The sequence below is a fragment of the Balaenoptera borealis genome, assembly GCF_965194805.1.
Source record: "Balaenoptera borealis genome assembly, chromosome: 5".
Taxonomy (NCBI): domain Eukaryota; kingdom Metazoa; phylum Chordata; class Mammalia; order Artiodactyla; family Balaenopteridae; genus Balaenoptera; species Balaenoptera borealis.
In genome coordinates, this window is record NC_138862.1 from 144249685 (window position 1) to 144275295 (window position 25611).

At 44.3% G+C, this 25611-nt stretch overlaps 2 protein-coding genes across 13 annotated transcripts in view; both read right to left on the bottom strand.

Annotated features, from left to right (window-relative positions):
* LOC309629102 (uncharacterized protein) overlaps positions 1-21553 on the bottom strand; it is a 37961-nt gene extending 16408 nt beyond the window's left edge. For 2 of the 4 annotated variants that reach the window (XM_082392838.1, XM_082392837.1), the window contains exon 1: positions 20920-21553. In XM_082392838.1, coding sequence (XP_082248964.1) covers positions 20925-21353 — 429 coding nt within the window. In that variant the 5' untranslated portion in view covers positions 21354-21553 and the 3' untranslated portion in view covers positions 20920-20924. Of the gene's footprint in view, positions 1-1823; positions 8818-11001; positions 11098-20919 lie in introns of those variants that run through there. The other 2 variants (XM_082392839.1, XM_082392836.1) reach the window with 2 other exon arrangements.
* Positions 1-24579, bottom strand: part of THRB (thyroid hormone receptor beta) — a 384719-nt gene extending 360140 nt beyond the window's left edge. For 2 of the 9 annotated variants that reach the window (XM_082392786.1, XM_082392780.1), the window contains exons 1-2: positions 21680-24579; positions 20384-20444 (exon numbers count right to left, since the gene is read on the bottom strand). The gene's annotated coding sequence lies outside the window, so the exon portion shown is untranslated. Of the gene's footprint in view, positions 1-20383; positions 20445-20814; positions 20944-21565; positions 21591-21679 lie in introns of those variants that run through there. The other 7 variants (XM_082392783.1, XM_082392785.1, XM_082392781.1 and 4 more) reach the window with 6 other exon arrangements.
* Between the last annotated feature and the right edge of the window lie 1032 nt (positions 24580-25611).

Here is a 25611-nt window from a genome sequence, read left to right on the forward strand (position 1 = left end):
CTGTGATCCCCCATCTGCCTTATCTTCTCATATACAATCTATTTCCTTCCTGTTCTCCATGTCAAGGGGCTGGCCAAAGCTTCCTGAGAGGATGGGTATTGTAATTGAGAAATAAAGTAGACCATGAAGTCCAAATGATAAATTACACAAATAAACACAATTTTGCCATTTTAAAATATGACAGAGGGACTTCCCTGGTGGTCCAGTGGTAAAGAATCTGCCTTCCAATGCAGGGGACGTGGGTTCCATCCCTGGTCAGGGAACTAAGATCCCACATGCCGTGGGGCAACTAAGCCCACGTGACACAATTACTAAGCCCACGTGCCTCAACTAGAGAACCCGCGTGCTGCAAACTACAGAGCCCACACACTCTGAAGCCCACGTGCCACAACTAGAGAGAGAAAACCTGCTCGCCACAACTAGAGAGAAGCCCGCATGCCACAAAGAAGAGCCCTGCGCCACAACGAAAGATCTTGTGTGCCGCAACTAAGGCCCGATGCAGCCAAAAATAATACATAAATATTTAAAAATTTAAAAATATATAATAGAAAATATTGTCTTCAATTTTATTTTGAGAACCGAGCATGTTCTTGAAAGAGTTCCAACAATTTTGATATTTCAATTTTTAAAGTATCAGTAATGCAGTATTTATACATCTGAGTCTCAGGACTCAGAAAACCAAAAAGACAATAAAAAAAGTTCACTGTGTGCTTTGTTTTGTGATATTACACTAAACTTGCCAATCTGGAAACACTCTTACATAGTCCTTGACTCACAAATGAATTTTCTGATTTACTATTGAGTAGAAAGTAAACAAGTCTTCAGAACAAGCATAGTTTCCCTTCAAAGGCACAAAACTAAAGCCAAAGGCAACACAATGGGACCACGTCTTGAGGATTTAATCCTCCTTAAGTATGGACACAGGATAAGAAAATACCTGACACCCAAGCCACCACTGCTAATTGTTATTTCATAGCAAACATTACTAATCAATCACAGCACTACTGCCGAGCTCAAACACAACAGCCAACAAAACCTACTTGAGTTGGCACAAAACTATTTGACCCCCTAAGCTCTATGATAGACCTACTAGAATTTGTAGGATTAACGGCTACTCTTATGATTCAGGTTTCTTATGTGGAAAAGGAAAAGCTACAGTAATTCAAATACACAATGCTTCCAGCAAAGATTCTGCCTTTGATACTTCATAAAAAAAAAAAATCTCGGATTTTTTGGATGGCACCAAGGACTGTGCAGACCATACTATGTACAGATGACTGTGGAACTGTAGGTATAGGGAGGGGGTCAAGCCTCAGACATTTACAGATGGGCACAGTTGATTCAATGGTGTGGAGACATATCAGATCGGTGCACGTTGAAACATGTACTTTCCTTACTAATTTGAAAAGTGTATATATGAAATCTGTCCAAAATGCTATAGATAGAAGAATGACTTAATACAATGAACTGTACTTTTCAACTGAATGAACATAACATCTATGATAAATCACAAAGGAAAACCACTACACTAATATGTGGTTTTCTACAGCTAACGTTCCAAAAACAAAATGTTCTTTTGGCATGGACCTCAAAATTTGTCATGTTCTCATTAGTCTTGAGGGCAACAGTGCTACTTTATACAATTGTAACCATCATGCAACAAGAAGTGAGAGCCTGAAATACTGGATTTTTTTTTCAAACAAGCCAAAAAATTGCTAAAAATACTTTATGACAAATATGAATAACTACAAGTTGATATTATTCAAATTAATGTTTTATTTAAGTAAAAACACAATTTACGGGAAAAAAATCAAACCACAATATTGAGGAATTGCAATTTATTCCATTTAGAAATAAATAAACATAAGAAGTTGTTATAACATGCTACCATTTATAATATCTCCAATATCCTTTCTCATATTGGTTTCAAATGATATATTTAATATTCAACATATGTTCAAAATACATATGTTCATATATACTCAAATTATATAATTTGAACACATATACATAAATATATATTCTCAAAGAGCTGTGCACTAGCAAAAAGTTTTGAAACGAACAAACAGTATGGTTTTAAAAAATGAGCCAAACCACCTACTTTAACACTTACACCTAGTTAGAGAGGGAACACTAGTTTTCTCACCTTTTACAACATGTAAAATTATTCTTTAATTGTCCCCCCAAACACAGAATTCTTAAAGAATACGGACACCATCATGTTTTTTTCAATTTTAATAAAGCAAAGCGTCTATAGCGTTGACAGACATATTACAGAAGAAAACAAAGAAAACATTTTCAACTGTTCCTTCAAAGCATATTTGAAATCCTGTTTCATGGAATAGTTACCTCCCTGGCCTCCTTCTAAGGCACCACTTGGGTACACAATCATTCCAGCAAAGTCGGAGGCCCTGTGGATGAGGAAGAAGGTGGGAAGGGGCCTGAAAGGATGGAGGGGAACCTTGGGACCAGCTCTGCAGGGCAAAGGCACTCTCATGGACACGGATCCTGGCACGAATCCTGTCTGAGAGATTGAAAGCCCTGCCCTGTAACCTTGTCTCATTCTGGCATTAGCACCCTCCTTCACAGTGCCCGGCTGAGTCCCAGGGACTAGTTCTCTCCCACACGTGGTGAAATCCGACCCTCAAGGTCTCTGGGCCTCAGCTTCACACAGGCGTGTGCTCAAAGAGTGACATGGTTACCTTCCAGCTCCCAGGTGTTTACTATCTTCAGAAGGATTAATGCTACAAATTCAGACAAGAATTCTCCAGAAAGCTTCATTACCCCATCTCTTGTACACTCATGGAGCTTTGTGGCTTTTGCAAAGTAATATTTTCCCCCCAAATCCACTGTATTTTTATATGATAGCAATCAACAATCTGAAAATGAAATTAAGGAAACAATTCCTCGGACAATGAGATTTTTAATTTTAATTTTTTTTCAGTCTCTCTGATGGAAGCTGTCAACCCCTGAAACGATAAGTTAAAAGTAACAACTGACTTTTCAAAATCTGCAAAGCTAAATGAGCACTGAAGAAACGGAAATGATTAAACTTCCAGATCATTTTTTGTAAGTGTGTAGCATTCACACTTCTGAAGACATTAAACTTTAAAACAGCAGTACCACTTTTGGGATACCCTGTACTTCTCATCACCTGGGGAATTTCTTTTGGGTTCAAAATTATCATTTCCTTCCAGTTAATGGACGTCCTTCCATCAGCCTACAGCTGTATTTTCTTGATTTAAAATGAGCTTTTCTTTAAAGGTGTCTTTTTCAAGATTTTGAGGTATTCTCTGATAGAGAGTTGTTTTTTTGAAACTGACGGTGAAATGTAAATGCTTATCGTCATTAACGTGCAACTGAGATCATTTTAACATTCATATATGCTATTTAGACATTTTACTAGTTCAGGAATCTGGTTTAGGGAATAGAGTCTCATCATCTCTGGGGAGAGTTAAGGGGCCATATTTCATCAAATGCATATGTTTGGGGTTTTATTTTTTTAAAACACTGATCTGCATATATATAAAGAGATACATTCATTTTGGGGGGTTTTGTTTGTTTGTTTGCCTGTTTGTTTTTCACCATAACCTCAGCCAGAATTCTATTTTGCTATTATGACCCAGGACATACATATAAAGGTGGGGTGTCTGTGTGTGTGTGCACGTACCTGCATTTTTTTAATGAAATAAAATGCTTCAAAAACATGTGATTTACTCTAATACCTTCTATTCTAATCTTTCTTACCTAAAACTTTTGTTGATGTGACTCATTACATCGACTCATGGCCCACTAACGTGCTGATTACCAAGCCAGAAAAACAATAACCTGGGCATAATGGGTTAGTCAATACCCACCAGGGTTATCCCGTTAACTCTTTTGTATGCTTGGACTGCATATTTTTTACTTGAGGAGATGTAAGTAGAACAAAAGCTCAGCTCCCGCTGTGGTGAACCCCTTGGGGATCTTGGTGAAATGCAGAGTCTGGCTGGGCAGGGCTGGGGCACGAGATTCTGCCTTTACCACCAGCCGGGGTATGGATGGGCCGGTCTGGGGGCAGCAGGCTGAGAAGTGCGGGTGCAGAGGTGCAGGGCCGCGTGGGACACACTCCCACCGCACGGCCGCGCAGCCGTGACCGGGGCACGACCCCAGCATCCCCACAGGCTGTACTTACTGCAAAGAAGGCATCCTCGTGCCTTCATCATTCTCCCCTCTGTGATCTGCACCGCTTCCTTTCTCCATAACCAACCCTCAGCCAAAACAAGCAGTGGCAAGGCCACCCTCTCTGGGATTGCTTGAAGCCCCTTTGGACGGGATTGCCCCAAAATGTGGACAACTATTTTGTTTGTCTCAACAAAGCAGGACCAGCAAAGATGATGCCGGCAAACAGGAGTGTGAAAGATCTATTAACACTTTGTTTCAGGCACCGGTTAAACTGTGAAACCTGCTTGTCGAGGTGGACCTCGCTCAAAACATACTTCTGAACGTGACAGAGGTAAATCCTGTAGTTCAAAGCCGGATTTCATAATTCGAAGCCATAGAGTTAGAATTCCCACACGCGGAAACACTGACAGTAATTGTAACTGTTCCTGGTACGATACTGGCTTTCTGTACTTCAGGCCACCGGAGTCCGGGATACACGTGTATTGATAAAATGAAAACAGTCTTGATTTTGGTGAGGCTGTCCTTTGTGTAATCATTTTGTGGACCCGTCTGGAGGGACAAGGGAGTGGGCTCACCACTGCACCCGAGCGTGGACCTCGCTTATAGTTGGTACCGGATACGGGTTTGATAAAAGAATGAATGAACAAAACTTTTTGAATGTGACATCTCACGGTATTAGCTGATTTCCCATTACAATGTTTGCTTCACTGAACTGAGCAGGAAGCTTTAAAAGGGAGGAAGAAATGAAAAGTGGCATCTTCCAAATTGCAGCTGTTCACCATGCGGATGGGGAGAAGCGAGGGGAAGGGAAGATAAAGAGACAGACAGACAGACAGACCCACAGACCAGGGCACTGACTCCTGACTCCTGATTCCTGGTGGGAATAGGGCAGGTGGAAGAGGAGGCAGATTTGGGGATGCCTCTCCCCACCGGCCATGAATAATGACGGGTAAGTGTAATTGGCGAGGAGCTTGCGGGAGGGAAGCAAAGGGACTTGGAACTGAGGTCTAAGGCAGTGGTTTTCAATGGGGACAATTATGCCTCCCAGGGGACAACTGGCAATCACCGTCTGGAGACATTTTTTCACTGTCATAACTCCGGGGTGGAACACTAATGGCCTCTAGTGGGTAGAGGGTAGGGAGTCTGCTAAACATTCTGCAACGCCCATGGCGTCCCCCACAGCCGAGAATTACGTGCCCCCAAATATCAATAGCACCCAGGTCGAGAAACCATGTTCCAGGGGTACAAAAGGGAAAAAAAACAAAACAAAAAAGCCTGGTTGAGGCAAGAGCAGAAGCTATTAGGAAAGAGAACGTGCTCACCAGGACCACTAGGCTATCTTGGGCAACAAGCGAGGTCTAAGAGAGAAGGGAGACAGTGTGGGAGAGAGACGAGGCTAAGGAAAGGGGGTTGGGGATCTGGCTGTGCCTCCTGTTTCACTGGATCCCTCTCTAGTCAACCCTGAACCAGTTGCTTGTGGGGTCAGCTCCACTGCTCCAGCTAAAGGCAGTCTGTGCCTCGTGAGTACCAAGCAGAAGTCGAAAAGAGGCCAGAGATCCTTGGGTGGAAATGAGCACTACAGGCTGCCCTCCAGGGTTATATGCCACTGACAAGGAAGGCTTACGTGCAGCAGATGATGCTGGTGCCCTGACCCCCCTCCCCATGGGCTCCATTTCAATGCCCATCAGCTTGTCTTCCAGCTGCCAAAAACTGCATTCCTTTGCCTCAAGGTATGCTGTTGGCTGCCCAAGTGGCAGTCCTGAAATGCCAGGAAATCAATCGCCTCTGTAGGCAGTCCTCAACGGATGCCTGACAGGTTTTGGTAAAGAAGTAGGTGCTCCCTTGCCTCTTGGGTGGGTAACTGTGAGACACGATCCATGCTATTTCCCAGGGCTCCCCAGTGTGCCCACAGTGGTAACTGGTTTGACAATGCCCCCTTATTGGCTGCCATCCCCATTCTGGCCCCCTCCCCCACTCTCCTATGGGTGTTTTCTTTACCTTCCCCCTAAAATGACTTGCACTTCAATTCTCATCTCAGAGTCTGCTTCTGGGGAACCCAAACTCTAATGGCAAGTCTTCTGAAGAGAGACTAGGCTGGCGGCCACTTGAGCCCCAGGTTCCTCGGATGTGAGAACTCTCTGGGTCCACAGTAGCCCTCTAGCAGAGGGGTCGGTCTTCCCATCCCCAAGTCCTAAGCACAGAATCATTGGGACCCTCTGAGCCACAGGCTCTAGACCTACTTCTTTCAGACCATCAGAAACCCAATTCCAGGCACATTCCTCTCTCTCCCACTGAGGGCACAGGCAAAGCCACATCTTTTGCTCAAGGCTGACAAGGAATGCAAGCACAATCCCTATGAGTCTCAAATGCCCCTGAAGTCAAAATTCTGCAAGAACTCAAATAAGTAACACTTGACTCCGAGAAAGGGGTCTTACTCTAGTGCCAGGAAGAGCCAAAGATGAAAACAACAGCGGCCGTGGTTCAAATGAACTTTAATGAATTACCAGTGGGGACTGAAAACCACAGAATAGCAAAATGAAACAGCTATTTCAAAACCTTGCTAGACAAAGAGAACTATAAACCCCCTCAGGGCGATGTTAAATCACTCATCTTCCCTGTAGTGGGAATTCTGAGATGTTAAAAGTCTCAAGAAAATGCTCGGAGCTTGAGGGATGCCACGGCGGCAATGTGTGCAAGAGGCTCCCCACACCAGCAACAGGTCTGTAAACAGCGATGCAGCTGACACTTTCCAAAGGCCTCAGAACACGGCCCTGCAGAAACCTGAAGCCATCGCCTGAGGAAGTCCCGCTGTCACCCAGGATGGGAATCAGGCGCCGCCGAGCTTAGGGTCTGTTCACCGTAAGCCATTCTTAAGGACGCTTCTTTACAAACCCTCAGAAGCCTCTCTTCTTAACTTGTGGATGTTCGCTGGGTTTCATCTTTGCCAAGAACATCCACTTTGGGGCCCCGATTTCTTGCCACCTTAGGTGAGGGGATGGGAAGATCTTCTATCTCAGCTCTGATGTGTGGAGAGTTTTTTTGGGTTTTTTTTTTGGTTTTTTTTAAGGGAAAAGAACAGCAGAGCTTTTCTGCCGGACAACCTATTCCCTTATTTATAATGCAGGGCAGCAGCGCCTTGTAAGTGTATATTCTGGTTCATCCGAGGACACACGGTTGTTCATTTTAAAATTAGATTCATCCTAATTATACGAAAACAGCCTGCGTGTGGTTAGTCAAAACAGCAGGAAAGCATTACTCAGCACCTAACGTACCGGGCCTGCCTTCTAGACTCCACTAAACTTGTTCAACACACAGCCCCTGCCCTCTTGGAACTTCAAATCCAGCAGAGAAATATCCATCTCACTGACCGATATGAGGTTTGGACACTGAGCAGTGAAGAAATGCATATAGTAAGTGACTAAACATGCAGTATTACCTTTGGACAAAAGGGTGAGGGAAACTGTCATTAAAGGGGCATGCTGCAGCAGGGCAGAAGCAGAGAGATACTTTGGATCTCAATCCTAATGAATCATGGCAGGACGGGGGGGAGCTCCCTGAATGAAGGATATTAGGATGCTACGTTGAAACAGAAGAAGGAAAAAATCGATATTAAACCGGAAGGGACAGAAGTTTGATTGTGGACAGTAGAACAGCATCAGAGACAGAGACAGGAGTAGATGTTATGAAAAAAGGCAGGAAGGTGGTCGGCTTCAGCATCACATTCCATCCGAGGCGGAGAGCCAACTCTGTGTTCGAGAGGCTGCAGTCCTGGGCAGGTAACCAAACATTTATTCTTCTTTATTTTTAAAAAATTTTGATTGGAGTAGAGTTGATTTACAATGTTGTGTTAGTTTCAGGCGTACAGCAAAGTGAATCAGTTGTACATATACACATGTCCACTCTTTTTTAGATTCTCTTCCCATGTAGGTCATTACAGAGTATTAAGTAGAGTTCCCCGTGCTATACAGCAGGTCCTTGTTGATTAACTATTTTATATATAGTAGTGGGTGTATGTTAATTCCAAGCTCCTACTTTATCCCCCCCCCCCCACCATGTTTCTTCTTTGGTAACCATAACTTTCTTTTTTACATCTGAGACTCTATTTCTGTTTTGTAAATAGGTTCATATGATATCGCTTATATGTGGAATCTCTAAAAATGGTACAGATAAACCTACTTACATCTATTATTCTTATTTTCCACAGACCCTGAGGGTTCCCTAAGTTCAACGATTGACCATGGAACATATCTCTTGAGGCTGAAAAATGCCAGGACATCTATAAAAAGGAGATTGTTACCAGTAAACACATCTTAACAATTTAAAACTGAAAAAAAAAAGCATAACTAATGATACAAAATGATCAAGGAAATTTGCAGGTTGACTTTCGGGTCTCTCTCTTTGATTTCCTGCCTTTTGGACAATCAAGCTCCGTACTTCCAGGGTGAAGGCGTTTGTAGTCATAAGATGATGATAAAATTGTTTCCCATGTACTGGGCACTCCCCGGGCACTACGCATGGGCTCAGCAGTCCATAACCTTGATTCCACTCAATCTCCTCTATGATGCCGCCAAGTAAGTACCAGTATTATTTCGCTGCACAGATGAGGTGACTGAAGTTCAAGGCGGTTAAGCCACTTGCCTGAGAGACCACGAGCTAGAAGGGGACAAAGCCAGGCGTCCAACTCAGCACCTGTAGGGACGGTCCACCACCCACCCGTAACTCCTGATCTCTCTCCAGTGCCCCAGCTCTCAACCAGTCCAGGACCCAGGACCCTCCGTTTCCACCCTCCCCACAACACACTTGGCCTCTGAGGGAAGGGGGGAGGGTGTCTCTCCTCCCTGCTCTGTGACAGGGCTTTAAAACAGGACATGACTGGTGCCCACACTGCAGGTTACTCTGAGCCCCAGGGATCCCAGTGATGAGCCAGGAACAAGTTGGGGATTACTGAGAAAATGATGTCTTCTTTATTATGGAATAGCAAGAATTAGCTGGATTCAAAAAGATACACGCACCCCAATGTTCACAGCAGCACTATTCACAGTAGCCAGGACATGGAAGCAACCTAAGTGTCCATCCACAGAGGAATGGATAAAGAAGAGGTGATACATGTATACAATGCAATAATTACTCAGCCATAAAAAAGAACAAAATAATACCATCTGCAGCAACATGGATGCAACTAGAGATTATCATACTAAGTGTAGTAAGTCAGAAAGAGAAAGACAAATATCCTATGATATCGCTTACATGTGGAATCTAAAATATGACACAAATGAACCTATCTACAAAACAGAAACAGACTCACAGACATAGAGAACAGACTGGTGGTTGCCAAGGGGAAGGGGGTAGGGGAGGGATGGAGTGGGAGTTTGGGATTAGCAGATGCCAACTATTATATATAGGATGGATAAACAACAAGGTCCTACTGTAAAGCACAGGGAACTATATTCAATATCCTGTGATAAACCATAATGGAAAAGAATATGAAAAAGAATGTGTGTGTGTATGTATATATATATATATATATATATATAACTGAATCACTTTGCTGTACAGCAGTAATTAAAACAACATTGCAAATCAACTATAATAAAAAAAAAAGAATTAGCTGGATTCTGTACCTGAGAGGTACTTTATCAGGATTAACTTCTTCATACTGCAAATTTTGATTTTCAAAAATATTGCAAAATATTTTACAAAAATAGACTTGAAGTCAAAGACAGCCCTACCTAGGGTAATATAAAGGCAAACAATTCTTTCTTTTCCTTTTACAGGTCTTTAACATGATACTTCTGATCACTTGGTCTTATTTCTTAATAATCTAAAACACATGTGCACTTGGCAACTGTTTCCTTACTCTCAGATTAAGACATTTTAATAATAATTAAATAAGTTTTCACAAAGGTAAAATATGCAAAGTTCGAAGGAAAGAGCTTCTTTGTTCTTTTCATTTACCTCACTTTTATTATTCATGCCCCTCTTACATTTCCTTCGCCAGAGGCACTTCTATAGAACTGGCTGAATATTTGATCAAGCACATTTACAATTTGGGAAGAAAACAAGCAAATATCCTTTTTGACTGAAAAAGAGCGTTCCCCATTGTAGTAAGGAATGATAAGTAGAATAAATACTAGGAAAACTGCTATTTTTAGTCAAGACATTATGTAATGAGCCATTTATTTAAACTGTCTAAAGCTCTGCAAAATGATTCCAGGAAAATGGCTTCAATTCCTCTGTCAACACACCAAGAATCGGCTCTGCCCTCTGCTTCCTGATAGCTCTACTTTAAATTTTAGTTTCCTTTAAAAAAATCAGCACATTAATAATGTGCCAATTATACCAGGATTGATCAGTAAACTCCCAACACTATGTACATGTTATGACCCACATAGATCTATCAAGAAAATCAAAATGATGATCAAAGACTAAAAGGGAAAGCCGGGTGTAGCAAGATTAACGATGACCCCGTAAAAGTGAGCAGGAAGTGAGGAAACCGAAGTGGGTCAGCTAGGAGGGTGGTACTGCACCGAAACCCAGAACTGGGTTATGTCATTGCTATCGGGATGTTTCCATCACTTGCCAGTGCCTCCAAAAGTACCAAGACAGTGCTGTGAGGAGAGCCTCAGAAGAACTGAAAAACAGAGTGACACAGGGTGGCAAAGACAGTTCACTGGCCACCAAATATTCCGGCTCCCCTTCCCCTTCTACAGCACAGAGCCATTGCAGGAAAGCAGCTGTGAGACAGGGGCTGTATCTCCCATCCTGCTTCCTTCGGCGGGAGGTGGGCACGGGATTGTTCTCACCAGTGGAATCAGAGCAAAATGATTCTGGGTCACTTCCAAGCGGAGGCAGTTAGGAGGCTGGTGTGTTTCTGCACTCTGTTGCCTTCTCAGGGGTCTGATGCAGTGAAGACATGGCCTTGGAAGCCTTGAGCTGGAGATGGAAGAGCCCAAGACCAAAGGAATCAGGACTCCTCAGAATCGCCATAGAGCAGAGTCCCCAAGCTCATCAGGAACAGCAATTTTCAACTTCACGTGGGTGAAAGATAAACTTCTACTTTCTTTCGCCCCCATGCATTTTTAATTTTATTTCAAAGTGTAGATAGTGTTTTCCTAACCAATATACGTGGCAAGAAAAACTAAGTGTCTCAATCACTTGAAATAATGCATACAATTTATTTTTTGCATGGAATTTGATAGAACCATAGGTTTTTAAGGCTAAAGTTGTCCTGCCCAGTTCTAGCAGCTACCAGCCACTAATGGCCATTGAGCACTTGAAATGCGGCTAGGTCAAGACTGAGATGTGCTACAAATGTAAAATATACACCAGATATTAAAGGTTTAATACAAAAAGCAAAATATCTCATTGGTATTTCGTATTGATTATATGTTAATAATTTTTGGATGAAATAAAATATACTATTGAGATCAAACTCACTGGTTGCTTTTTACTCATTTGTAACATGGCTACTAGAAAATTTTAAACTACCTATGTGGCTCACATTATATTTCTATTGGACTCCTGCTCGGCTAGTAGGTGTTAGCAAAATACAACCCACCTTCTGTTTTTGTAAATAAAGTTTTATTGGTACAGAGCCATGACTACTTACATGTTATCTATGGCTGGTTTTGCATTACAGGGCAGAGCTGAGTAGTCCTGAAAAGCTGAAAATATTTATTATATGGGCTATTATAGAAAATATTTGTAGAAAATCTGTTTGGGATTACTAAGAAATAAGACCAAACAATGATAAGAAGTTATCATGCTAAGGGCATGTAAAAGGAAAAGAAATCATTGTTTGACTTTATATTATCCCAGGTAGGGCTGTCTTTGACTCCAAGTCTACTTTTGTAAAATATTTTGCAATATTTTTAAAAACTAAAATTTGCAATATGAAGAAGTTAATCCTGATAATGCCCGGACTAAGGATAACTTTGAAATTACCTAATTTATCTACTCTTACCATTTCATGACTAAGGAAATGAAAGCTCAGATAAGTGAAGAGACTTGTCCAAAATATTTTTATTCTAAATTAGGTGGTATTTCCATAAGGTCACTATCATTCATTCATTCATGAATTCATACTCTCCACCCATCTCTAATTTCGATCATTAAAGAAATAAAATCCCTATCAGTTAGAAAAATCAGCACTTAAGAGCAGAGAAATCCTTGAGTAATAACAGCGACAAATAGGCTGTGAGATAGTTTTTAAATTAAGCTTCATTTGAAAACACTTTAAAGAGAACCTATCATGTAATCTGCTTTCAAATTAAACTTGAAATTCCCCCAAATGTAGAGCCAGCTTGCTAAAAATATGCCTTATTGGAATTAAATGTTAAAAATTTGCCACATCTTGGAGAAAAGGAAATCTGTTCCCAAAGACTTCACAGCAACATATAACTGCCTCTGTTCTAGCAGCCATCCTCTCTCAGTGTATTATTCTAGAACTTCTAACTGGGCTCACCATTTCCAGTCTCTGTCCCACTCAAGACCTATCCCAAAGAGCCCTTCTAAAATAAAAATCTGATGTGCTGACCATTCCTTAGTCTCTCCATGCTGTCAAGATAAAGTCCATCTTCCTTATTTGGTCTGGAAAGTCTTCATCATGTGGCTTCTACCTGCTCCTACAGCTTCATTTATTGCCCTGTGCACGTCAGACTAAGCTCCTTGCAATTTCCCAAATGCTTCATACTTTTATCCCATTTCATGCACTTGTATATGGTGTTCTTACTCCCTAGAACTCTCTCCACTCCGGACTACGGGTCCCCACTGTACATTGTACTTACTCCATCACAGAACTTATCAATACTGTAGTTGATTGTAACTGTTGAAGCCTTAATTCTACCACCACTAGGAATAGCTAATATTTAGGAACACTGAATTGCAGGTCAAGTGCTACACTATTTCATTTAATCTTCACATGTTACAGATGAGGAAACCGAGCAGGTGTAATGAAGCCAGGGGAAGCCAAGACATGAATCCACACATCCCCACTCTGCAGCTCTGGTTCTTAACTCGACACCAGTGGTTGTCAGTGGGGGTGATTTTCCTGCCCACGAGACATCTGGCAATATCTGGAGACATTTTTCCTTGCTGCAACTGGCGTGTCGGGGGAGCTACTGGGATCTAGTGGGTAGAGGTCAGTGATACTGCTAAACATCCTATAGTAATTAGGGCAGCTCCTCAAAGGAAAGAATTATTCGGCCCCAAATGTCAATAGTTCAGAGGTTGAAAAACACTGGTCTACACTAACTTAACTCCTGTAGATTGACCCAGGAGATTCTGAGTATCTTTACAGCAAGGATTTTTAAATGTTCACCATGGTGTCTTGGAACCTACTATAGAGCCTGGTACCCATTGCATATATGATGGATGGATGGGTGGAGGGATGGATGAATGGGTGGATGGATGCAGGAATGGATGGATGAATGGGTGGAGGGATGGATGGTTGAATGGGTGGAGGGATGGACAGATTCCAGGAGAAAAGAAACAAGTTTCCTTATTTTACGCCTTGGTTCTTGTGACAACTTCAATAAAGATAAATCTGAACACACATTCTTAATTAACAGTAAATGAATGCATGCAGAGTACATTACAGAGGATGCCTTCACCTTAGCAATACCTCACATTTACGAATCTATAGTGTGAGATCAAATTAATAAGCCAAATGCCTAGCATTATATTTTTTCGAGTCCCTTACAACTACTACACTGCAGGATATATTGATATGTTCATCATCCACATAGGCCATAACTTAAATTGTTTTAAAAAATATTTCCTGTATAAGGTTCCCCTGGTTCCTTTTTTTTATATAAAAGACAAATAATACAAGAATATACAACCTCATGCTTCCCCCTGTTGTAACTACAATTCCGATATAAATACATTATTCTAGATTTCCAGATGCTTGGGGTAGAAATTACAATGAAGCTTAGGTGAAATTCAAAAAAGTAAACAAAAACATATATGGCAGAAATAAACCATTCTCTGTCTTATGTAAATTAATATATCTAAATACCAGAAATGAAGTCAAGGAAAGATATATTTTATGATTATAATATTTTTAAACTAACAGCAATTTAGCCTGATTTTTACATAATCACAAACACTTCAACAATGGCGGCATTAATCAGTGTTGAATACAAACTGATAGATTTTCTACAGAAGAGCACAAAGGTTCAGCTGTGGGGCTGGCTCCTTTGAGTGATCAATCATTATAAAATGTAGTAGAAGTTAAAACAAATTGTACTAATTTTTTTAAGTGCAGCACTATGAACTATTCCTCACAACCTTCTGCGCTGAACTTTAGCCGTCTGTGGTTTTACGCACACACGCGCACACACGCACACACACACACACACACACAAAGAATATGCTGACCCAATAAGTTTTGGTACCTGCTCTCCCTCTTGGAGATTCACATGCACACAAGCATAAAAGTAGGCTCTGGGAATGCTTGCGTTAAGTTGTTAAACTTGGGATTTCCCATAGAGTAACAAATAAAAAGTTAAATCTGATGAGGATCTGCCGAAACATTTAGGAGTAGGGAGAAGGCCTAAAAGCGATGACAGGATGTGTAGCTGGGGACATCAGCATGACTGTGGCATTTCTTGCCATGGGAACCACAGCTGACGCCAGAGACGAACAGTGCCTTTTTCACTGTATGTGAGAACATGACACGCACTTGTCACAGAGGCAGACTCTGCATGTATGGACATGCAAGTGGTGAGACATTGCTGCATATGGAAGAGCAACACGAAAAAGCTAACCCGAACCCAGGCATGTCATGATTGCTAATATCAATCATGATTCTCTGAGCACCTGTTCTGTACAACCATGGCTGAAATCTGGGAAAACAGAGCCTTAAGAGAAACAAAAGAGGGGAAAGTATATCTGAACCATCTTGAGAACCACGGAACAACACAAGTCACAAGAGTCAGAATACTCAATGGGCCCTGGATGCCACACTCATACAGTCTGCCACCAAAACCAGGACTGTCTTCTCCCCTCTCCTCATCCTGAACACTCCTGGGTCTCCAGAGGAATCGCACAAGTGTACTTCCCAGATGAAGAAGACATACCTGCTGTCAATTAACATTCCTTTGTCCAAGCTTTTGCTTTCATCAGCTTATCACTCATGACTTTTTGAATAAACCCCTACGTTCTTGATCCCAGAAGAGAAGCCATGACCCTTAAAATCTCTTTTTTTAGAACGAGCAAGTTGAATGAGTAATTAGTTCAGATCAGTCCTTTCCTAATTGTTATATGTGCCCCATCCACAGTCCACTCTCAGCACACACACACACACACACACACACACACAGGCACACACATGTATGCATATGTTATTATATGTATTACTATACTGTTATATACACATTGCATATCATAATATACACATTATTGTATGTGTTGTATACACGTATACATATGTATATGTATATGTAAGTGTATATGTTAGAGTGTCTATCATGATGAAAAGGCTACAGTATGCTTCCTGGGACAGAGTCAAGGTTCCTGGGTCCAAATTCCAGGCTCTCCTGACTTGCCATTTGGAAAAAGATACTTAAGTTCACAGCAGAGCTCAGTTTCTTACTCAGTAAAAATAGTACTGCACAGGAAGAGCTGCCAGTACATAAAGATCCAAAGTCCCTGGAAATTAGGACAGTACAGGCAGGCAACATTAGCATTAAATGTAGATCACGATTCTCACTGTCAGTTGGCCAGAGTCCCGAGAGGAGGATATAGAAATATGTTATCTGTGACTCAGTGATCGGGATAGTCTCCCCTCCCCCACTTGCTTAAATGCTGTAATTGACTAACACTTTGGGAACTTAAGGTGGAGAGTGAACATCCTTAATCAGAAGACTCACCAGCCTACACGTATTCAACCCCACACCGCGTGAATCCCAAGACAGTCCCGGGTGAATCGAGCCGCAATTTACGCTAATACACATGGGCGACAAAACCCACAAAACCATCACATCCTCAGAGTAAAAGAACTTTATTTCACCTAGGGGGCCATATGAGGGACCCCGATAGGCATATCCATTCCATCACAGTGGAGACCACTTCAGAATCCCTTTGCATTAACATATGCATATTGTCTCATAGCTCACTAGGCTACACACTGAGCTGCAAAAACAGGCCCAGACACACACGAGGTACACAAATTTTTGTGGACTGAATGAGGGATCCAATCAAGTAATGAAAATGACTTTAAATAAAGCAAGGAGTTCACCTGCCATCTATTGCTCAACCAGCTCAGACACTAGAACAAGCCCTTCTAGCAAACTACTCTGCTGTGATATGGACATACAATGTAATCCAGGCAGCAACCATTCACATTGGGCAAAACTAATTCAGAAGATGACACTTGATACACTATCAGAAAAGAGAGAGAAGCGTCTCCCCTTCTCCCCCTCTCATTCATTCTTCCAACGAGCTTCTCCTTGTGCCCATGTGTCAAAGCCTTTGCTAGGTCCTACGAGTCAAGGAGGAGTAAACCCATAGCCCATCACCACAGTTCAGAGGGGAAGACAGAAATGAAACAAAAACAAACACACTGCCCTGCAGGGTGAAAACTGTACAGACTAAAGCACAAAGCATGGAGGCCACCTGCTGAGAGAGGTTTATGGCCATAGGGTCATTTTCAAGTACCTGGCTGTTCCGTCCCCCAGACTGCTCCAGTTTAAAAGCTTGGCAGAGATACTGGATATTTGAGGAAGTCAGCCTAAAGAACATGCTAACCATTCATTCCTCTAGGTTTTCTGAGCTCTATTTCTGCACAGGGGACAGTGTCCCGAATCTCCTCTGCGGGGCCATGGGATCTCAGACCCCCAAAGGTAAAGTCCCACTGGGTGACTTTCCATTATTACGCCTTCTACATTTTTTTCCCTCAAGGGTTGGTAAAAGACTTGACCATATAAAGAATTTTACTTCATTTTCTGTAGAAATGAAGTTCAAGTATTGGCCATTATACGATATGACATGTCACAGGAGTATACACTAGTTGCCATGTACCATGGTAAGCACTCTACAAATGTTATCTGATTTATCCTTACAACTTCGGTGCATACCTGCCACATCAATGCTCCCACTCCCCGTTTTCTTCTGTTAACTTGGCTACTGAGAAGCTCAGAGCTAAATTAAATACTGAAAAGCAATAAGCACTTATGATTTCAGTTTGATTATCTGTACTGCTCTACAAGATTTTGATCTCTCTTCCTTTACCATTTTTACCGGTCTCGTCACTTTGCGGGATTTTTACTATGCATTTACTGAGACACATTTCTGGAAGTCAATACTCTACAAACAAAAACAAATGACTAGAACCATCAATTGTAATTTCCTTTTAGTTTCAGTTGTCACAAGAGTTTCCATGAATAGCTAATTTGAAGATGACCCCTTGTGTGTCATACCTCGGTCACCTGGAAACTCAGATAGTGTGATATTTCCCACAATCATCAGGTTCAGAATCTGTTCATGAAGTGCAGAAAAGGGAAAAGGGGAGAGGTTGACTGACGTAACTTACCCATAGGGTAACCACTAGGTTGCCTCCTAATCTACCACCAAGGGATATTTCTATCTTGTGCTGGCTCCTGACAGCCTCGTTCACCCCTTCCCCAACATCTACTTTTGTAGACCAGCTATACCACCACATGCCCTTGGTCCCCTTAGGGCTGCCAAGGCCAAAGGCACCGCCAGAACCTGCTGAGTGAGAAGGCATCGCTATCACCCAGTGATGTCTGTCCCCTGGAATTTCACTCTCCGCACTGACAATGCCTCTGGAACTCAAAAAGATTCTGCTGAAACCCAGGGAGCTGAAGGTCAGTGTCTTCAGGGAATCAAGGTACCATGTAAGACAAACTGCTGCTGAGGAGTTCCATGTACTCAAGGCAAACGCTCCCAGGAAGAACTCACAGAAAGAACTCTCTGCATTGTCACTACACAGAGCAGGGCTAGCTTTCGTATCCAAAAAAAAAAAAGAGAGAGAGACAGATAAAAATCGAACCATGTATACATGGCACACACACGTACACAGGCACAGATCTTGGCGTATCCAATTGGTACCCACTTAGATGCTTAGTCAGGTATTTTTTGGAACACAGTGTTTGGGCACAACCATTTATTTATTCAACAAAGATTTATTCAGCACCTACTGTGTGCCAAGCACTGTTCAAGATGCCAGAGAATCACAAGTGAACGAGACAGTCAAGATTCTTTTTCTCAAGGACTCTAGAGTCTAGACAGGTACTCAACAAGCAGCAACTGAAATGAACAATTCAGATGGAAAATAAGACCAAGGAAGGAAAAAAGTAAATAAATAAAGGAAGCAAAAAACAATGTCATGGCTTTGAGAAGGAATGGGAGGCTGCTTCTTCTCCAATGGTCAGGGGAGGGCTTTTTAAAGAAGTAACACATCATCTTACAATAAAATGACAAAAAGGAGCTGAAGAAACCAATCACCTTTACTCTGATTTCCATCAAAAAGATGCGCTTACTAAAACAAGAAATGTGCAATCCCATTTGTGGCTTCACACACCCTGTGCTTCAAACAACTGCAAAAAGCCCAGGAAAGGAAAAGGATCCACAACTTTCTCTACTCTTAAGGAAATTTTAACAAATCTCCTTTCCCCAAAGATGCTAAATGAAAAGGGAGTTGCCTTAATTCATCTCTGTGGTAGGATTTACTACAAAGAATCTAAAAGGGGGAAAATGGAAGGTTTATTCCTCTTTTAAAGGTCAGTTACTTTATAAAATAATGTTCCAATGTCAATAAAATTATGCCTTTGCATTGTAATGCCAACAGGAATTCCTTCATTAAAAAAAAAAAGTCTAGGGCTAAATTCAGTATCATTTATTTCACTTGTTGGAAAAGAGAAGCAAGTCATATTTACTAGCACTTCCAATACATAATAAAACTTTGAAATTCATTAAAGATAAGATTCTGATAGTATCTTTTCAACATGCACAAATAATAAGTGGTTGTTCACCAGTACCTTCCCATATCCCATATCCCAGCCCAAATAAATCGCTTAGTATTGAATTTCTGTTGGAGTCAATTAAAATGCTTAGCCAACTGGCATGAAAACTCCTGAAAACGTCCACTGCTCAAAATAACTTTCATCAAAACACCTTTTTCTTTCATGTTTCCTAGTCCCTGACTTGTTTCATAATAAAAGAGGTAAGCAGAAATAAATTAGGGAGCAGATTCCTTACCGTGAATATTCAGAATGAATCATGGAATATTTTGACTAAAACGCAATTTGTATTACCTTGCAATGCAGGGCATGCTATATATTACTGAAATGTAAATACGCATACGAAACTAAAGAAGGCCGAATAATGTAAAGCTATTGTCCAGCAGGTCTGCATCACCCAATACATGTATCAACTATCAGAAGCTGCTCTGGTATTAATACGCTGTCCAAGGAACGCTTAATTTTTTGAACTTCAAAACGGGTCTTTAAAACTGACTCTCACTGGCACCTAAGACCAATAACATGCTAAGGGGAAGACTCTGTTTCATTTATTTACTGATGAGGCTTAGTGTTTGAATCTTCACAAATTCTCAACGTGTGCGAAGCGGGGCCGATGTCGAGTCTGCGCTTTTCTGCCCAGGTAAACTCTTGTCTCTTTCTTTCACTCACTTCACGAACTGTTATGCTTCTAGACCCTTCCTTTAAAATTTCCCATTAGGGGAAAAATTATACACTGAGCCTTCCGTAAACAAAACACTCACCCCGCCCCCATTAAAACAAATCAGAAGGCTTAAGAATTAGCACTAATAATGAGCCTACAATGGTCGCCGGCAAATACAAATGACAACTGCAGCCGAGAAGGACCAAATCCACCTGGAGTAAAAACTCCCCCAATGAGTCCTTCTCCGAGGGGTGCCCGGGGTGGGGTGACGACCGTGCAGCTGGCACAACTCGGGGACCGGAACCGACTCGAGGGGGCCCAGGGGAAGATGCTGCGTCAAGAGAAGCGAAGCAAGAAGCGCCAACCGGGAGGCCAGCGACGTCGCCCCCCATTCCCCGGGGAGGTGGGGAGAAGCCAAGTCGCCAGGCACGGGCACCAGCGCACGCCACCCGCAGGATCGGTCCCCTCTCAAAGCCCGGAGTTCCGGGACAGGAGAAATGGGGAACCCACAGTCCCTTTAAACCGCCTCCACACACACACCCCCGCCCCGCCACCAGCCCCGGTGTCTGCCAACCTTTTCCGAACCCTCGTGTCACAGAACTTCCTCATCATGGAAACTTCCACTCGGCTCGGCGCTGAGGATGCCAAACTCCATGTCACAAGGAGGCTGTCAACAGCCGGGCTCGGGGTTTGAGGAACACCGCCGCCCCAGCCGCCCCGCTCCGTCGCTGCCCACGCCGCGGCTCCCCGAGCGGTGCCCGGGCGGAGAGGGCACCTCCTCCCCCCAGGCGGGGCGCGAACCCCCGGAGGCGGGTACCAGGGCGGCTGACACCCCACCCACGCCCGCCCGCCCGCGCGCGCGCGCGCGCGCGCCCGGCGTCGCCGCTCGCACCCCGTGGGTTCCCGCGACACCCCGCGTCGCCCTCCCGCCCACCCCCCGGACGGCGGGGACCGTCGCCCCCTCCCCCGCACCCCCGCCTCCGCGCCGTCCTCCGGCCAAATTACCGGTGTCCTCCAGCCGGCCGGGTCGGGCGCCCCTGCCCGGGGAAGGCCGCCTGCGGGCGCTGCCCGAGCCCGGGAGCAGAAGGTCTCCTTCCCCGGCGCACTCACATTATTCATGCAAAGTTAATCCCCGCCGCGTCACGGCCGCCCGCCTGAGGATGTGCGCCTTCCTTGGCCAAGCCCCGCAGTCTCCACCCTCCTCCGCCCCCTCCTCCCGGCGGCGGGGTCCCGGGGAGCGCCGGCGACGGGACGTCGCGCGAGTCCTGCAGAATGTCAACTCCCCGGGCGCAGAGGGGCGGCCGCAGCCGGGGCCGCGCCGCCAGCCCGGGCCGCTCCACTTTTATAGGCGCAGGAAGCGAGCGCGGCCCGGCCGCCGAGTCCCCGCCTCTCGGGCCCGCGCGCCCGGCCGGCTCCCGGCCGCTGCCCTCCTCCGGCCCCGGCGCCCCTCCGCGCCGCGTCTGCCAACCGGTGACCTGGTTTCGCATCCGGCCCGCCCGGCGGTCCGACTCGCGCGGCGGCGGTGGCGGCCGGGAGCAGGCCATTCGGGCTCCCCCAGGGGCGCCGCGAGGAAATGGCCTCCCGGCCGCGCGCCCCGCCGCCGTCGCCCCCGCCGCCCCGGCCGCCCCGGCCGCCCGCCGGCCCCTGACACCCCCGCCCGGCCCCGGCCCGGCGCTCGGACGCGTCCGCCGCTCCCCGGCCCGCGCCCCCTGCCCAGCGCGCCCCTCACGCGCCGCCCGGCTCGCCGCCTCCGCACCTGCCGCCCCAGGTGCGGGCTCCCCCTCGTCCCCGTCCCGGCCGTGCCCTCCACCCTGGGAGTCCTCCCCGGGTGGCGATGTCGCGGCGGTGTTGGTGGCGCGCGTCCACCCACCAGGTTGCGTGCGCACGGCGGTTCGGGCTTGGGCGTCATTCCTCTCGTCGGCAAAGAGGAAGGGACGGGGGGACGAGGGACACGGGGCCGGGGAGGGGTGACTTCCAGAAGCACGGGCTCCTCTTGGCCCGGGCCGCCGCGCTCCTCCCTCCTTCTGCGAACCACTTGTGGCGCGTGTCGGGCCGACACGGCGATCTGGCTCCTCCCGGGGCCTCGCTCCCGCCGGGCGTCTGGCGTTCCCCATCATCGCTACCCCCGGGAATAAAGTTTGCAAAAAATACCCGGCTTGCGCCTGAAGGAAACACCCCCTCCACACCACCCGGCACATCCTGGGAGACGGGCGCAGGGTGGGGACCCTCCGCAGGTTCCAGAAGGGCCGCCCTGTTCATTTGTCTTTGCCCTGGACATGGACAAATAAAACCCGGAAGACAAAAATAATTTATACTCTTGGAAAGTCCTGCCCCGGTCAAATATGAGCTTCTAAAATCCCCCCCCACCCCCAGCCCTGAACGCCAAGGGTTCAGGCTAGGAGAAAAGCAAGCAGGTTGCCGCGTCCTGGTCTAGAAGCATGCTTGTGAAAATCCTGAGCACCCGAGAAGAGTAAAACGTCATCGGTCCGAGGCTAGGGTTGCAATAAACCTATTCTGACGGCAGAGCCCAGTGATTTTCTTATAGATAATATCAAAATAATTCCGACTTCAGTATTCAATATACACAAGTATTAGTATAACGAACCGCTTCGACAGAGGCTTTTTTAGCCTCAACGGTCTGAACGATGATTTATTGGGAGAGTTTTCTAGATTTCCAGCCGGTGACGTGTGTTTTATTCCCAATTCCTGTGAGCGTCCCAGGGAAACGGATGAGAAGCCTACTGACAGCGTGAACTACCACAACGGTCAAGAATTCAGAAGCTGCTGCTGCTCCTGGGTGCAGAGTTTCAGCGCGCGGGTCGAGAGAGAGGGAGTCGCAGACCCCCAAGGCTCCCTGGCGAGAGGGAGGGACCTCTCCCTTCAGACTCCACGGACCCTATTTCCGCTGGGTCCTTGGCAAGAAATCCGTGCTGTATTCTTCACTCTTTTAACAAGGCTGCAGCCTAGGACTTGCAGGTTTTGTAGCTGGAGAGAAGTTGTTCTCCTTTTGCAGCTGAGTTCCTGGGCTTTGCTCCAAAGCTGCCCGGGATGTTTTGGTTGGTTTGGAGGAAAGCTGTGGAGTCTGCACCATTTGATCCAAACAGGCGGCCCCCTGGTGGCTAACTGTGGGTGAAAAGCTGGCCACTGGCGGAGAAGCCTGCCCTGACAGGCCACCGCAGTTGACAGCCGGTCTTCGCAGGGGCCATGGAGGCGCTGGAACAACTTTGCAAGGAGGGGAGGGGCGGGGGGCGTGATGTCACTCCTCCTTCACAAAGGTGAATGATAGGCCCTAATCCGCTGGGGCTTTTTTTGTTTTTTTTTTTAATTTTATTATAGTTGACTTACAATGTTGTGTTTAATTTCTGCCGTACAGCAAAGTGACTCAGTTTTACGCATATCCACACTCTTTTTTATATTCTTTTCCATTATGGTTTATCCCGGGATACTGAATATAGTTCCCTTTGCTGTACAGTAGGACCTTGTTTATCCATCCTATATATAATAGTTTGCATTCTCTTCCTGAGTATAACTTGGAGCTAAATTCCTTATTAAGTAGGAAACATCACACAGAGAATGAAAAATAACAAAACCTGTTGCTTCCCTTTGTTCAAATGGCTTTGTTTTTCTGATCTCATTTGGCCTGGAAACTTCTGAAACAAAGAGCAAATGAAAGTGAAATAAACGTGGCATTATTCAAGCAATTCATGAAGCAATGTTATATAACAATAAGGGAGAACAATTTTAAGGCAACGTTATTGAAACAGCACGATTCCATTTGAATCGGCCCACTGAGGGCAGTCTTTCAGGCTGCATCATGGTGAGGAAGGGTTACTCACAGAACATGGCATTTATTTTTCTAATTTTACACAAAGGGGTACATTGGAGGAGAATTTTTATGGGGACCTGATTGAAGGCAGAAAATAATATTCAAATTTTAGAGCACATGGTCCCGTGTTCCCATCTGAGAGGGCACACCAAAGCTGTTTTCATGACCCATGCTCACCTTTCACCATAGCCATCCTCATTACCAGGGTCTACAAATTTCAAGCTGGTGACTTGGTTCAAGGAAGCGATTCATTCATATATTCATGTATTCATCAACTGCTGGGGTAAGAAGATAAATAAAACATAAGATCCAACAAGGCTGGGATTACACTGAAGCCAATGAGACTGGTGGTGCAAACACAGGGTCCAAGCCTCTCTTGATCGAAAATTTTGATACATTGTGCATCATGGTTAATTGTTGCATTCATTTTGATGTTTAAAATATGGCACTAAAATATCATTTCTCGATTACTGGGTTTTTTGATGTTCTCTTACATTTTGCACTCAAGGCAAAGGCCTCAGTGGTTTCACCCTAGTCTCCCTCTGCTGTGCCCTCAGTGCTAGCGGAGTCCAATCAGAGAACTACAATTCAATTAAAATTTTGTTAGTGTTGAAGATAATTAATATATGGTAAGGAACTTGAGGTCAGGGAATTTAGAGATGTGGTGTGAGGGGAGGAGAAAATTGGGGAGATTTCACTCAACAAGGTTGCCCTTAAAGTCCATTAAGGATGGACCAGATTTTACCAGGGAGTATTGGAACCGGAACCGGAAGACGTGCCATTCTAGGGACCAGAGCCATTGGTATTCTCTCATTCACTCAACTACTTCTCAGGCTAGCTGTGCGACCAAATGACCCAGTCCTGGAGCTCCTGATTCTCTCTGTTCATCGTTAATTCCTGGAATTTATTTTGGCCATGAGGGCCCCAGTGATTCTGGTCCATGGCCAGGCAAATAAGAATGCGCAGTTCGTCCCTGCCCTTCAGAAGAAAGACAGGCTATTAGGGGAGATGACATGTTCAATATTAACTCTAAGAGTGAAGATGCAATGGGAAATACATAAAAGTAAATCGCTAGATCGTTGCTGGTGAGGAAGAATGGGGGGATTGCATAAGATTTTCTGCAGAAGGTCCTGGGTGGAACTTTGGGGAGAAGCTGGAGAGAGGGAAAGATGCCGCTGGCTATATTATTAGCAGGACCCAGTGACAAATGAAAATACAGTGCCCTTTATTCAAAAAGCAAGAAAAAAAAAGTGCCACGAAAGACACAAAATATAACGCTATCTCCTTTCTTCCATGTGTTCTCTTTGGAAAGGTTATGGTATTTTTTATTTGCAATTTAATATCATTCTAAGTTAAGAAAAATAAGCATTAGCATTTTAAATGATTAGCGTCAATTTTGCTGTTCATTTTTAGATCGTGCAATGCTAGTTTTAAGGAAAAATATAAGAGCATTTAACTCATTGCGAAATCACCACAATCTGTGCTTTGTAGCGAGTATGTGCACATGTACATTGTGGTTCACACATGCAGATGTGTTTCGTACTTACCAGAACAGTTGAAACACAGCACAAAACTGACTCAAATGCTTTTTTTTTTTTTTTTTTAAATGCTTTTTTAAAAGATTGAAGTAGAGTTGATTTACAACGTTGTGTTAGTTTCAGGTGTACAGAAAGGTAACTCAGTTATGCATATATATATATATTCTTTTTCATATTCTTTTCCATTATAGTTTATTACAGGATATTGAATATAGTTCCCTGTGTTATACAGTAGGACCTTGTTGATTATCGATTTTATATATAGTCGTGTGTATCTGCTAATCCCAAACCCCTAATTTATCCCTCCCCCCCTTTCCCCTTTGCTAACCATAAATTTTGTTTTCTATGTCTGTGTGTCTGTTTCTGTTCTGTAAATAAGTTCATTTGTATTATTTTTTAGATTCCACAGATAAGTGATATCATATGATATTTGCCTTT